Below are 15,916 nucleotides of genomic sequence, written 5' to 3'. Positions count from 1 at the left end.
AGTGCTTCTAGTGTCATGATGATGCTCCTCATAGGAAGGCATTAAGAGCTGTGCTTCTGTGGAAATCGCCACCAGGCTTTGGGTTTGGTGCTTCTTTCTCATTGCTTGCTCTTTTGCAAACACAACTTTGTTAGGTGAGTTGCAACATTGTGCCAGTGGATGCAACAGGACTTTCCCTTCCTCCACTGCCTCCTGGCCCCTGCAGTTCCCTATACCCTCCAAAACAGATTTATGGGAGCTGTAGGGAAGGGATGCGGGTGGTACTTTGGGTTAAACCACAGAGCCTAGGGCTTGCTGATCAGAAGGTTGGCGGTTCGAATCCCCACGATGGGGTGAGCTCCCATTGCTCGGTCCCTGCTCCTGCCAACCTAGCAGTTTGAAAGCACGTCAAAGTGCAAGTAGATAAATAGGTACCACTCCGGTGGGAAGGTAAATCGTGTTTCCGTGTGCTGCTCTGGTTCACCAGAAAGCAGCTTAGTCATGCACCACATGAAATTAGAAAGCACCACATGACCAGGTACACCGGCTCCCTCGGCCAATAAAGCGAGATGAGCGCCGCAACCCCAGAGTCGTCCGCGACTGGACTTAACCATCGGGGGCCCCTTTACCTTTAGGAAAAGAAAAATGCCCCTTTGTGCACATGGAAGTCTGTTGCACAAGCAGGATGCCACAACTGGATGTCACTCATAGCGGCAAAGGTTTATTAGCTCCCTTCCCGTTTTCCAGAGCTAACTGTGGCTATGTGTCCACTGCAAGGATTTGAGCTTGTTACAAAACCATACCTCACTGCTTAGTAATCTCACATTCAGTCATCCGTATAACTTTCCCACAGTGCTATTTTTGAAGAGGACCTTACAGCAGTCTAATAACTTGTTTACATATGGATTACTTGCTGACTTGTGCACAAACAAGCCTTCCTAATTCCAAACACCCCCCAGCTAGGACTTTCACATCTTTGTCAGCTCAAGCAACGTTCTGCAATGAGTCTCTTTAAACATTCAGCTGCCAGCCATGAGCATGCATGTGTTCAGAATTGCGTTCACAAGCACATTCAAAAGCACAGCCACTCCCAAGTATTATTCCCACAATACAACATTTGCATGATCACTTTAGAAGTCTGCCATGCACAAAACATCACAAAAGGTGCTTTGTAACCATATTCATTCCTAATATATGCTTCTAAGCAAACCAGCTGATGAAGCAAATTATATGCGGGTTACCCAGTCACTTCATTATTTCATAAACATTTGTAAATTCTATCCTGAACTTAATATGGCTTAAGGAACAATTACACTATTTGTACTGCAGTTCCATTCAAACACCATGAAAGTATCCAAGTTCCCATAGTGGGTATTTCTCACAGCATACACACTTCATGAAGGGTGGGGCAAAACTTCAGTGAAGCAACTGAACTGTTCCACACAGGCATGCAACCAATCATTAAGTCCCTAACTTTTCAGATGTTATAAAAGTGCTGAATATGCTTATGCAAGAACAACGTGTTCTAAAGAAAGCCAGAAGACCACATTAAGAAGAAAATAATTTTATTTCAGATTTGAGGACACAATCATATTTCTTAAAGTTATCAGACACAGCATTCAGACTGTGCTTGTAAAACTGGATCAGTAGACAGTCTAGTATAAAAATTGGTAAGGCAAATAAATGCTCAGAGGCAATTCTCAATTCCATCTAGCCACTGTCAGTGCAGAGAAGAGGGATGGAATATTATTTGTAATACTTGAAATTCAAGCACAACATTGTACTGAGTAGAAATATAGGTATCTATTAGGCACTTTCATAGGTGAAAAAACAACAAGATTAGGCAAACATTTCTTGTAATAGAACAGACAGTAAGGCATTGAGCAGACGTGGTCGGATTCAAAGTACGTTAGAAGGCATCTGGATCAACAGGGCTTTACATAAAGAAAATCTCTTCATATCCTGCAAAGCAAAAAAGCAGTTTAGTTTCTTTCAGTGGCATTTTTAATTCAGCTATTAGTTAAATTCTTGCAGGGAGGTGTTATTATACTAAGCATCACAGTTGCTGCAAATAAAATTTTACACTAATAGTTGAAGATCCATTTGGATCTTGAAAGACTTACTTTCCAGACTCTACTCACTAAAACATGAACCAATTGTGCAAAATGCAGTAATAAGTCAATACAAACTGTCAGCTAGAGTCCACTGGTATTAGCAGTATCAGAAAAAAATAAGAGCAGAAACCAAGTACCTAGTGCCAGAATATCACCTTTGAGCAACAAGGCTAAATTTTGCCCCCACCTCCAAGTTAATTCCAATTCCTTAGTTATTGATATACCACCAATTTAATTTTCAAGTCAAGTTGTTACTTGGCAGGATGCACTGCACTATTACAAGCAAATACAGCCAGGTTCACTGCTGTGTTGCACGAGGCCTTTCTTTGTAAAATACAAGACTACTGCCAACTTGTATGAGTTGCTAAAAAAAGGGAAACCAGGCTCCCTATGCTCACTGCGGCCTGTCACTATCCCAATTCATTACAACCCTGATCTGAAAACACTAGAGCTTTGTTTCAAGGAAGCTTAACTGCAGACAATTAAACCATAACATCAGCCACCAGTTGTCCTCTGCTATTCAGCTTTTTCAAACAGAGGAAATTATAGTTATTAAGGTGAATCAGAGCTGCAAGATAAAACAGCAGGTAGAACCCTTTTGAACTATTGAGTTTCACCATTACAGAATCCACATTCCTGAAGTGGCTTCCTGCTGTAATTGTTCGCATGGCAAACTTCTTGGTGCATTGAGAGACGAAGACTTACTAAAACAACCCACAGCCCTGTCAGGCCTTAGCCAACATTGCAACAGCAATGTTCAACCACTGAACTAAAGCAGAGAGAATGGTATACCCCCCCCCCCTTATACAACACATACCTCATACAGGAAGTTTGGGGGCACAGCTATTTTGTTCAATATTAAATAAGTAGACAGAATAAACACTGGATAATTGATTAGTGCCCCTTAGAGCAAAAGCCCTTTTTGACTCCAGGAATAGAAAAGCAATAGGCAGGAAGAAAAGGGAGCCAGCGCCATTTGTTTGCTTGCATAGGAACAATTGCTTCTCACTCCCATGCAAGCAGACAATTCTTTTATTTTTGAACAAAAACTGAAGGGCACCACATTGGCTACTCCACCTTAAAGACCATCATATTTGTTGAGGCATAAGCTCTTATGGACCACAGTCCACTTCATCAGATGCAGAAGTCCACCAAACTTTATGCCATAATGAAATGCTATAAGCCTCTCCCTTCTTTTGCTGCAAGAGACTAACACAGCTGTCTTTCTAGAAACCCATAAACAGAAACTGGAATTTGCATTTTTGTAGCTCTGCAACAGACACGGAATATGGCATGGAGAAAAAACTTGCAGCATGAGCCAAAACCATGGGAGTCCAAGTTTTCATTGAAGAGAAAATGGCAATAGAGAAAGAATGGAAATTGTGCTGGGAGTTGAAGTACCAATTCCACTGGGTATGTAAACATGTGAAGATAAAATGGGAGGAGGTGAACCATGTCCACCAACTTGAACTCCTTGGAGGAAAAGTGGGATGTAAATGTAATAAATAATTTTAAAAGTGGCAATATTTACCCAGTCCACAAACTGCAGTAGAAGAGCACATTGGTTAAGGCCAGTGGTACCTTAGATATGTAATTACTTCACTTTTTAACTGTGGTCCAAAGAGAGGGTTCAGCTGAGCCAGGATTGCAATCAGCCAGCTGCAAGACAAGAGCAGACTATTAACAGAATGACTAAAATTTATCAGGATACCCAAGGAAGAGATAGAATGGCAAGTTACTTAAAACTAGTGTCCAAACAAAATGTTACCAAAATTAAACTTTGAAAATAAGATACCCATAAAAGTTTGAGCAACTGCCCATAAATCAAAGCGTATTGCCCTACCTCATTTCAAGTAATTCTCATGTTTTAACTAGGCAGCTTCTCTTCCATTTTCACTGTTTAAAAAAGTGTTCTAACTCATGCCATTACCCAGGAAGTTCAATATGTATCAGCATCATTTCTATCAGCCTCCCCCAACCTAGGGCTCCTCCATATGTTTTGCAACTCCCATCAGCCCCAGCCAGCATGGCCAATGGTCAGGAACGATGAGAACTGTAATAAAGAAAACAAATGGAGGAAGGCTGATCTACATACGAATTATGATTTCAAGTCTGGTAGTGCTCACACTTATGCAACCAGAACCACACTACCCACACTAAGTGGGAGGTATCAGCAAATTAGGGGTACCCCTGAAGATTATTTCTATACCACCCCTTCATAAAATATTGTGGTAGTGTACAGTCAGCAATATAAAAACATAAAAGGGATAGAACCACCTCTTTGTCTAGATAGGCAATTTCCAGGATCACTCTGAGAAGTTATTTTTTTTAATTTTCCCAGTGATGGAACAGAAAGCTACTCATAGAAATCAAAGGAGACATCCAAGATTTCTATGTAGCTGGGGCTGTGCACCAGAGTGTTCACTACACCTCGAGGAAGAAAAACCAGTCCAATGAGGACAGCTTTGTGGGCAAAGAATGCTGACTGACTGTTGGGGGAGACAAGACAGAAAGCCAGGCGGAGGGACGGGATGGAGTGGAGAGACTTGAACCTTAAACAAGCACTCCACATTTTGATGCCGGGACCTACTGGTTCCCTCTAGTTCTCATGTTCAGAGGCGAGTGCTGTTTATGTAGCCAAAGGCACCTTCCACACATAAAAGGGGCATATGAGCAGGCCTGGATAAACCAGAAGGTTTGCAACCCGGTAAAACAACCTAATAAGAACAGAGCATGCTGAACACAGAATGCTGAATGACAAGAGGCAATTGGAAAACTGGATGTGAGGAGTAATGGAATTAAGTATGGAGAAGGGCACGACTGACTGAACATGAACACTCCAAAGGGTAACATTTTGTTGCAGGTCTGACTGGTTTCTTCCAATATTAAAGGGCAACCTAAAAATACAGTCACTCGGCAGCCCTATTTGTCAGACCCATCATTTCTCTTGCTCTAATTGTAGTTTCACAGGGTTGGTGTGTCTTGTTTAGACATTGACATTGCTAGTGGACATACATTAGGAGCAGGAGACAAGCGTCAGGGGATTTTTGCATCAATGTTATACTTATAAAAGCTTAAGTCTTCTACCCATATATCTTTTATGACAACCTAACACAGAATGTCTTTTAAGAGTTTGTGAAGCTACTAGCAATGGCTATAGAACAAAATGCATACTTCTCAGAGCAGTGACCATATTAGCGAAGCAGGAGGACTCAATGCCCCAGTAGGACACAATACATTTTGTAGCACGAAAAACACTTAGAAAAGTGCAACACATTTATTTCTGGGTTACATATTTGGTATGTTAACAATGGCAAATAAGAAAGGGCTTAAGAATCTCTTTAATTTGTACAACGTTACTGTGTAGCTAAATGTTCAGTGCACAAAACATTTTGTGAACACACAGGCACATCTAACTGCTAATTCTAGAATGCTATAGAAGGAGGAGGAAGAGCAAAGCGGCTTTGTAATGTGAGCTGCTACAGATGCAGAGTGCTTAGGCAGTCATGGAAAATTCCACACAAACCTGGATGCTTCGACCAGAGAATGAAACGCAGGTCAGCTGGGAGAGGGAAGGAAAAGCCATAGCAGACAGAGACAAGCAATACAGGATTAATGCTATTCAGAGTTCATTGGTCAAATTTCAGTACTGCTCTTAATTTTACAGATTAAACAGCCACAGCAAAATGAATGCACACTTTCAACACTGATTACTAACAGGACTCCTGGCAAAATCTAGCATTTTCATCATGGATTGCTACAGATATAGGATGACATCCTCTTTGATCCCAGTAGTTTCCCTTGAAATCATGTAATCACAGAACTGTAGAGTTGGAAGGGATCCTGAGGACCATCTAGTCTAACCCTCTGCAATGCAGGAATACTGCAGCTGTCCTATACAGGGTTTGAACCTGCAACCTTGGCATTATGAGCACCACACTCTAACCAACTGAGCTATCCGCCCATTATTCTACAGATATGATTACTCATGTTTGGAATCCCAACTGACATATTTGTGACCAGAAGGAAGCTTAACCCATATCAAATAGTTACGTTGCAGTGTATATATGCAGTGCACTGTCTCTTTCTCTTTATATAACCAGCATACATCTTTGCTTGTTTGCTTACTGTTTGCTCTGCTTAGAGCGTGCTATAGGTCAGCACTTTTCACACTGTGTCCCAGAGAACCCATGGGGTTCTTCAGAAGCAATCAACAAAGGGCAGAATATTTTCTGAAAGGCAGCTTCTCTGCTGTTACCAATCTTCCTCCACAGTGTACAGCCACAAACAGTTACGAAGGCATTCTATGGCACATGCTCAGTTCTCAAGGGGTAACAGCAAAGACCAAAAAGCACAGCCAGTTAGTTTCCTGCTCCAATGGAGTGTGGAACGTATTCTCAGTTACACACAAGGTTCTGTGACAGGCATGTCAATGTGAAAAGGGTTCCCTGAAAGTAGACATTTTGAAAACAGAAAGAACACATACGCTCCTATAGGTTTATCAGGATGCCATAGGTTGAAATAAACTCTCCTTGTGGTGCCTGATATTTGGCCTTTTCAAATGATAATCAGATTTATTTTTGATAAGTTATTACAAAGGGTTGTATCCAATGCTAGTCTTACGCAGAGTGGACCAACTGAAGTTAATAGGCATGACTAACTTAGGTTCATTAATTTGAATGAGTCCACTCTGAGTACGACTTAGTTCGACACAACCCAAATTGCCCCAAATTTTGAAAATAAAAAAATAAGGTACTATAACAGCAGAAAACAAACACAAAACAGGGCAATCTGTACAGCTACTATATGTATTCTATCATGTTACCAAGAGGCAATCTATCCTGTTTCCAGATTAATAATGGAGCTCCCACAAACCTTAGCCACAGCTTCTTTCCTGGTGGAGGTTAAGACACTCCCCAGCATGCAAGTTAGTCATGCCTAATCCAAAAAGGGATGTTTTGTGCAGCAAGCATAGGGCAGTTTCGGGCCACAGTAGTACTGATTCCTGCAGGTTTCAGGTAAGCCCATTACAATATTTTCCAATGGTATCCTCACCGTTATCTAGTACAGAGTAGTTAACATATGGCTCTCCAGATGTTGCTGGACTCCAGCTCTCATCAGCCCCAACAAGCTGTCAGGGACAATGGGAGTTGTAGTCCAACCACATCCAAAGGGGATACAGATTTTGCATCCCATTTCTAGTACAGTGGTACCTCAGGTTAAGTACTTAATTTGTTCCGGAGGTCCATTCTTAACCTGAAGCTGTTCTTAACCTGAAGCACCACTTTAGCTAATGGGGCCTCCCGCTGCTGCCGTGCCGCCAGAGCACGATTTCTGTTCTCATCCTGAAGCAAAGTTCTTAACCCGAGGTACTATTTCTGGGTTAGCAGAGTCTGTAACCTGAAGCGTCTGTAACCTGAAGCGTATGTAACCCGAGGTACCACTGTATACATGATGAAAGCAAACAAGTTACAGTGGTGCCCCGCAAGACGAATGCCTCGCAAGACGAAAAACTCGCTAGACGAAAGGGTTTTCCGTTTTTTGAGTCGTTCCGCAAGACGAATTTCCCTATGGGCTTGCTTCGCAAGGCGAAACGTCTTGCGAGTTCTTGCGAGTTTGTTTCCTTTTTCTTAAAGCCGCTAAGCCGTTAATAGCCGCTAATAGCCGCTAAGCTGCTAATAGCCGTGCTTCGCAAGACGAAAAGACCGCAAGACGAAGAGACTCACGGAACGGATTAATTTCGTCTTGCGAGGCACCACTGTACAAGTGCACTCTGAATACAGAATTCACCTACCCAGAGCTGTGCTACCAGGTACAAAGTGAATGCTGTTTCATTTTCAAAAGCAATCTTGCCAGAAAATTACTCAAGACAGAAATTACAAGGCAGCCTTAATGATCAGCACCCAGATTCAGACTTTGTTTTATCTTTGATGGGAAGAGGTCCCAAGAACTGACGAATGAGAGAACCACAAAGTTGTGCTGTTTGCCAAGACTGCCATAAAACATTTTGCCCATCAATACATATGAAGGATATGTAATGAAAAAAACTATTACAACAGTAGCAATGAAGACAAATGCAAAATGCATATGCTACATTAGTAACATCTCAGTGTTGCCAAAAGCACTGCCATTCACAATTACCATTGATTTTGGATGCCACGCTTCCCACCTGTTCCAAAATAGTAGAAATATTTAAATCATGGGGGAAGTGGAGATTTTATTATGAAATAGTAGCCACACATAATTATTTGGGGGAGAAAATCAGTTAACATAATTGCATTCTAAATCTCCCTTGAAAATAAGGATTAGCATTTGGTGTTAACCTACAGAATAGATGTGCAGAAACTGAGCTGAAATACATAGCTAAAGAGGTGAAGGAGAAGATGTACTGCTCTTGCTTGGGAAGCAGAGGAAGAACCGCTGAACTTCCACTGTTAGGCAGGGCCAGCTTATCTGGCTCTACAACTTAGGAATTCTGCACCATACTGATGTCACCTTCACCAATTCTGATTGTTCACAAGGACAAGGGAGGCCCAAGTCAAAAGGAAGCCTAGATATCAACAGAAGCTTTATATATGGAGCTTCCCTTCCTTCTACTCTATTGAGAAGACACCTTTCTGCATCATTGCATGCTGTAATTTTTAGATTTACAGAAGATAATTAAAACGGTTGACCAGGGCCCATTTATGTCCTCGCCCTACACTCCTTACACTGGAGAGCCAGTGTGGTGTAGTGGTTAAGAGCAGTAGTCTTGTAATCTGGGGAACCGGGTTTGAGTCTCCGCTCCTCCACATGCAGCTGCTGGGTGACCTTGGGCCAGTCACGCTTCTCTGAAGTCTCTCAGCCCCACTCACCTCACAGAGTGTTTGTTGTGGGGGAGGAAGGGAAAGGAGAATGTTAGCCGCTTTGAGACTCCTGAAGGGGAGTGAAAGGCGGGATATCAAATCCAAACTCTTCTTCTTCTTCTTGAATCAAAACATATAATGACTGATACAGGGTTTGTTTGAGCAGTGCAGTACTATTTTAAAAACAAGAAGAAGTTATGTTTGGAATGTCAGATGACAAGATCCATTTGTTGTACTGCCATTCACATATGCAGCCCATGGTGGCTATTGAAGGCGGTTATAATAGCATTTAATCTAGTTTAGGTTCCAAGGAGGAGGAAGATAGAGCTAGTCATTGTTTCCTTCAAAGTGTAAAAAAACTCTGTGGACTCGGTGGTCAACTGAATAAGCTACATTTTAGTATGTTATGTCACGATGTTGATTTTGACATTATGAGAAGCTGTATCTAATTTTGAGAAGTAGTTAAATAACTTTACAATTGTTATTATACAGCCTATTACGTTTATGTGTTTTTTCAATTAGATTTGCGCAATATAGGCATTCTAGTGGTTTTGATTTTTATTCCTTGAAAGTGTATGCAACATGGTCACCTCTCAGCAAGCAGCAGTGCTTACTCCTAAGTGGGGCTCTGTGAAAATGCAAACTAAGCCCAAAGCCACTCCCATGGAAGTCCAGTTGTAATCATGTCCCACATTGCAAGATGCTATTTTCTCACTTGGTGTTGTGAATGCGGACACTGTTTATCAAAGCCTATGATAAATTTGTACCAAGCCATGGAAGTGCAATGGGCAGCCCTCGTATGTTTTTACAACTGTGGAAAATTACCCTGAAGCTATATATGAGCACCAAGCTGTTCCCACCACATACATAGTGGTATTGATTTAGCTGGTATCAGATTCATAAAGAAAACACATGGATGGGTGGGGAAGAAAAAGATTTAAAAAAGGAGTTCGCTCAAAAGGATCTCAGTGTTCCTCCCTTGACTCCTTATCTCCATCCCATCTTGTTTTTTCCTCAAACCTCTTACTTTTCACCTTAATCCTATAAACAGTTTTTAAAAAGAAAAGAAAAAACTAGTTCCACAGAGCTACAGGTACTATATTGTAGCTTTGTAGACCTGGATTCTTTCTTTTTTTTTTTTTTTGTAAAGATGACCCTATTTACACAAAGGGAATATTGCAAAAAGCCCTGTGCACCATGACACTTAGGCCCCGCCCACACTTCTAAAGTATTGTACAGTGGTACCTTGGTTTACGACCTTAATCCGTTCAGTTGTAAACTGAAACCGGTCGTAAACCGAATTGCACTTTCCCCAATGAGGCCTCCCGCCGCCGGTGCCCTTCCATCGTTCGGATTCCGGTCATAGACAGAGGTAAAGTTCGCAAACCAAGACACTACTTCCGGGTTTGCAGAGTTCGTAAACCGAAAAATTCGTAAATTGGACTGGCCGTAAACCGAGGTACCACTGTATTGGAAACTAGTTTGTTAAGGGCGCAGGGAGCTGTTAGGAGACCTCTAGTCACCTCAGAGCTACATTCCTCAGAGTGGTACAACACTACCTTCTCGGCAGTGGCACCCGCCCTGTGGAATGCCCTCCCATCAGATGTCAAGGAAATAAACAACTATCTGACTTTTAGAAGACATCTGAAGGCAGTCCTGTTTAGGGAAGTTTTTAATGTTTGATGTTTTATCATGTTTTTAATATTCTGTTGGAAGCCAACCAGAGTGGCTGGGGAAACCCAGCCAGATGGGTGGGGTATGTATGTATGTATGAATAAATAAATAAATAACTATTATTTTTCCCTCTTCCCAGGGATCTAGGAACTGTATAGCTTCTGTACTGCAAGGTCAGCACTCAGCCCTCGATCCCAACAACACAGGAAGCTCTCATGTGGGTTAAGATGTTGTAAGTCTCATGATACTATCTGAGTCAGGTATTCTGAAATTTTAGTATCACTTACACAGTTGTACCCCGTAGCTAGTTCTGACTGCTGTATTTGCTATGTACTGAATCCTAGCTCCACTTTTTGGGCTGGTGGGGGGGGTCTTAGGGAGGCTTATGTGCTGTCACTTGGGACCCCAGGTGGCAGAAGTGCTGCAGCTGCCAGCTTACACTCACCTGGCACTGCCAGGCAAGTTTCCTTGAGAGCACATGGTTAAGGGGCAGCCACCAGCTCCTCTCCATGAGCAATACTATTCACTCCCATGGCAATAGCTCTGTAGTAGGCCAGGAGGCAAGCTCTACTACAGTTCTACAAGCTCTACTGTAGTCTACTATAGTGTCATGGCTGCTGCCAAAGCCACCAGCTCACAACAAGTTAACAAGCAGAAGGAGAGGTTCTCCACTGTGGAATCACTGCTGCCTAAGGCCCAGGTGGTAGGAGGAGCTGAGGAGGGGGAGGGCAAAGCAACAGCTTTGCTGTGATGGCTTAGGCCCCAGCAAACGCTTCACTATATTGGGTGCTGACACCAGGTCTATGTGTTTACCCACCTTTTTCCTGGTTTAGTAACAACCCCTTCTTCCTTCTTTCCCAGACAACATACCGCCACGACAACTGCTTTCTAGAACTCTTTATGGCTGGATGTCCATGCAGAAAGTATTGTCAAAGTCATGTATTTGACAGGATGTTTAATCATAGCAAGGAATTTTGGGATAAAATAGCTTTTTGATCTACCTGCTTAGCAAAAAAGAGAAAACGTCCATGCCTGTAAGTGACTAACCTTAAGTTGTCAGAACTTTTTACTGCCTACATGCATCTATATTTGTGCTTTGAATAAAAGCAAAGGAAAAACAAAGACATCCTGGTGTGATGCATTTTTAAGTTAGCCAGGTCACAGCTTCACATCCATGAGTCTTTGGGTTTGTTGAACCATAAACAAGCAGGATGTACTTGCACAAAACTTGCTTGCCCTAGCACTAAACCAAACACAAACAGGCCTATACCCCAGGGTAGTCTAGCTAAAGCAAGGCAGTTCTTGATGGAAGCATGCTGACTGTAAACACTGCAAGATGATCAATCTAGACTTTGTGTAAGCAAAAGCAGAGGCAAATTCTTCAGATTAAACTAGCACTACACAATGGTATTCTAGCTGACTAGCTTCCTGTTAGTACAGAAGATCAGTTTACTCCCATGTGGATAAGTTGCATTGCTGAACTAGGAGCCTGTCAGCTGGTAAAACTAGGCTGAAAATTTTGTTATGGTTTACTGTTTTAGCAATATTCTGAAAAGTCATTTTAAAGCAGAAATAAAGGAAGCAGAAATGGTTTAAACAAATTTTCTAGAAAAGGAGGAAGCACAACTATTAAGTATTAAACAGCACAGAAATCAGAAGGGTGATAGGACTTCAATTTCTGCATCCCAAAAGACTCATGTACAGTCAACTCTATTATAGAAAACTTAATGTTCCCATCATTTATGATACCCTGGTTAAGAACTAACAATTGATTTACATCAGAGAACTATATAAAGTTCTTTATCCTACATAGTATGTTCATATTTTTGCAAATCAGCCAATCACATCAGACACCCAGCCAGGTTACTAAAATAAAAAAGGCATTGTAGTTTTGTGCTATCAAAGATTTGGCAACATCTGGACTGAAAGGAGAAAAATGGATACTTACAAGAGGTAGCAGCAGACAGCACATGTCACCAACATTGTGTTAATAACACTGTAGAAAGAGGGGGAAGAAAGAAATGGTTGACAAAATGGAAGCAATATTTACAGACTTTCTTTGGACAAAAGAAAAGAAACACAGCTGAATAGTTTCTCAGTTTTTTACACATGCAGACAGAGGATGATTCAATGTAAATCTATTGCAATAACAATAATAATACTTGAAGATTCTAAGGTGCTTCATACATACCAAGATTATTTTCATATCAGGAATCCTCACAACCACCATGTCAGGTAGGTCAGGACTCTCCCTACATTGAAGATGGGGGAGTGGGTGGACTGAGAGACGGTAGATTGCTAGGTGCCATCTAGTAAGTTCAAGGTAATACCTGAACTAGTGATTTCTAGGTTCACAACTCAAGTCTCTTGGTCATTACAGTACTCGCAGTAAATTAAAGCTACCCCACAGCTGTAGTTTCAGATAACACATATAATTGTTTAGAATCAATTCTCAAGGTTCTGCTTACTCCATGATCCCAGTTGTGAAATTCAGTATCATGTAAGATTAATGAGCACCATAAGAAACTCGGGTTTAATTTTTTCCTCTCTCCTATTTTAAGCAACATATTTTGAACCTATATAACTGAATGATTGTTTTAAATGCATTGTGTATCATGCCCTGAGATCAATGCATATAAGGCAGGCCATAAATATTTTAATAAATATGATCCTAAAGCACCATCTGTCAAAATATTTGCACCCAAGTCTGTTGTCCTGTCCTCAACCCACCAGTGCTAGATTCTGACCCACCAAGGATTTAGAGCACCCTGTTTGCAAAGTAAGAGGCTGTTAGTACCAATGCTAAAAACAATATAGACCACTAAGAGAAGTAGGTCTTCAAATCAGGACAGGAGATGAAACCTTTGCATGAATAAATATAAATTCAAAATAGATATCATAAGTTGGGTGCTTGGATACTACTGCCTAGGCCTCTTGCCTAGGTAGTGAACATGGGATATGTATTAAAAGGGAACACTTTTTACTCTGGTGTATCTAACCAACACCTTAAAAGCATAAGGTTCAGTATACCTGAAGGAGCGTCTCCACCCCCATCGCTCTGCCCGGACGCTGAGGTCCAGCGCCGAGGGCCTTCTGGCGGTTCCCTCATTGCGAGAAGCAAAGCTACAGGGAACCAGGCAGAGGGCCTTCTCGGTAGTGGCGCCCACCCTGTGGAACGCCCTTCCAGCAGATGTCAAAGCGATAAACAACTGACATTCAGAAGACATCTTAAGGCAGCCCTGTTCAGGGAAGTTTTTAACGTGTGATATTTTACTGTATTGGTTTCTATGGAAGCCGCCCAGAGTGGCTGGGGAGGCCCAGCCAGATGGGCGGGGTATAAATTATTATTATTAATTATTATTATTATTATTATTAAATGCAGCACTGAGCTGAGCTGCACTTAGTTCTGCTCACATTTCATTATATGGTTGAATCACTAATTCAAGACAAAGAGAATGCAGTGAAAAAATCATTTCAAGCTTGTTAAGTATGTGGGGAGGAAATCCCCCTGCCTCAATAAATGTCGTAAAGCCGGGAACATTGAGTGGGGAAGTGTTTTCAGAAATGCAGGCCACACAATTGATTTTTCCTGTTTAGAAAGGAAAACGTTGACAATCTCTAGCTATGGAAGCTAATTTCAATCTTAGCATCAATTATGGCTTATGCCAGAAACACAAACACTGTTCAGGTCCACTTCTTAAACCCGACTCATAATGCAACTTAGATGTCAAGACACCTACTGCTAATTGGGTGTTATTGTGCTGCTCTCTCTTAGGTCTAACTGCCTCCCTGCCCCATATGTTATCATTCACTGTTTTGTAGGTTTTTGCTGAAAAACTATTTATACATTTCAAAGAAATAAACTAGTACTGTTGCTGGTAATCCTAGCTGGACATTCAGCACCAGTAATGGAAATGTAGAAAGAAAGAAAATCCTCAATTGCACTGGAAGAGGAAGTTATCAGAGAGGAAAATGTGGTTCAATAGGAAAATCTTATTTCAAATCACAAAGAAAACCTCCAGGATGAACAACCAGAATGCAGTTAGGAATTCAGCAGTTTGGTTAATGGATTAATTACAAACGGAACTAGCTTATCCACCTCATAGTCCTCGAATTAGGGGAAAGAGTTACACACAGCAGACGGAAAAGATAAATTGTCACAAGACTGCGACATGGTTGTGAAAATGACTGTGACATCTGACCCCTCTTTTACAAAGCAGCTATTCCCAGAATATCCCAAACAATATTCCGTTTCAAGAGATAACGCAAAACAGTGCATTTGACTCGGGGGCTGCTTCATTTGAAACAGGTTAACTTAACACGGGATGGGTACTAAAACAAAAGGGGATCGACGCTGGGAAATCCCAAGGGCACTCCAGCCGCTTCGCAGGTGTAGCTACTTCTGAATTGACACCTGCCACTCACGAAGTGCCACAGAAGCTCCCAGAAAGGCTGGCAGGGCCGGCGCTGCTACGGGAAGCGGGGTGGAGGTGGGAGAGAAAACAAAAAGGAACAGGAAGAGGAGGCACAAGGGAGAGAGGAAGGCCGCAACTGGGGTTGCGCGACGGCAGTTGCTCACTGCGCCGCATCCTCCGAGAACGCTGAACAACAGGCCGTGTAAAACTGCGAACTGTGAAAAAACCGCGTTTGCTCCCCTCCCGGGCCAGGAAAACGGCTGTTAGGCAGACGGAGGCGGAGGTGTAGCCAGAGCACTTCAAGCTCCCACGGGCGGCCGGTTGGGGCAGCCAGGCCTCCTCGAAAAGGGCCGCCCGCCACCGGTCTCCCTTGCTGAGAACGTCCCCCGTCCCCGAAGCCTCCGGGCACTTACCCCCGGTTAGGCCCCTTGGGCACAAACCACGGCACGACGCCGCCAACCACCGCCCAGAACACGCTCATGACGGTGATGGGCACCGCGAGACCGCCGTACGCCATGGCCGGGCTCTTGCTCGCTCCCTCCCTCCGCCGACTACGGAGCTCCGGCCTCCGCCGCCGCCTCCACTATGGCCGATTTCTACGCCACCTCGCAAGTCACGCCCTCTCCCGGGAGCACCAACCAATCAGGGGCTCCCGCAGCGTGAGGGGACGGCGCACGTGAGGAGTCTCTCCCTCCTTTTCCCCGCCCACTTTGGGCAGCGAGCGAATCCGGATGCGAGCGGGGGTTGCGCATGCGTTCTCTCGGCGGCCTTCTGTGCCCGTGGAAGCTCCCTCCACCCTATGCTCTCTCTCTCTCTACGAAGCACGCCCGTGTCCTTATTCTGCGTCGCCTCCCACACGCGGGCGGGGGCATGTACAGCCTCAGCTTTC

General features: G+C 42.9%; 1 protein-coding gene across 1 annotated transcript; it reads right to left on the bottom strand.

Moving 5' to 3' along the window:
- Positions 1-1,527: 1,527 nt before the first annotated feature.
- Positions 1,528-15,639, bottom strand: ATP6V0E1 (ATPase H+ transporting V0 subunit e1). The gene is made up of 4 exons (XM_080997316.1): positions 15,441-15,639; positions 12,561-12,608; positions 3,625-3,752; positions 1,528-1,941 (listed from the first exon to the last, which is right to left on the bottom strand). Exons 1-3 carry the CDS (start codon positions 15,542-15,544, stop codon positions 3,659-3,661), a joined length of 246 nt encoding a protein of 81 aa, XP_080853442.1. The 5' UTR covers positions 15,545-15,639; the 3' UTR covers positions 1,528-1,941; positions 3,625-3,658.
- Positions 15,640-15,916: the final 277 nt, after the last annotated feature.

Source organism: Podarcis pityusensis, assembly GCF_964106645.2.
Source record: "Podarcis pityusensis genome assembly, chromosome: 2".
NCBI classification, from domain to species: Eukaryota; Metazoa; Chordata; class Lepidosauria; order Squamata; family Lacertidae; genus Podarcis; species Podarcis pityusensis.
Note: the sequence above shows the minus strand (reverse complement) of the source record. Positions and strands in the feature narration are given on the sequence as shown.

Bases quoted from the DNA above. Each gene is read 5' to 3' on its own strand.
- ATP6V0E1 (XM_080997316.1), bottom strand. From the start codon at position 15,544: ATGGCGTACGGCGGTCTCGCGGTGCCCATCACCGTCATGAGCGTGTTC. The intron at 12,609-15,440 runs GTAAGTGCCCGG...CTCTTTCTACAG, and splicing joins CCCAAGGGGCCTAACCGGGG to TGTTATTAACACAATGTTGG. The intron at 3,753-12,560 runs GTAAGTATCCAT...CTTGTCTTGCAG, and splicing joins GCTGTCTGCTGCTACCTCTT to CTGGCTGATTGCAATCCTGG.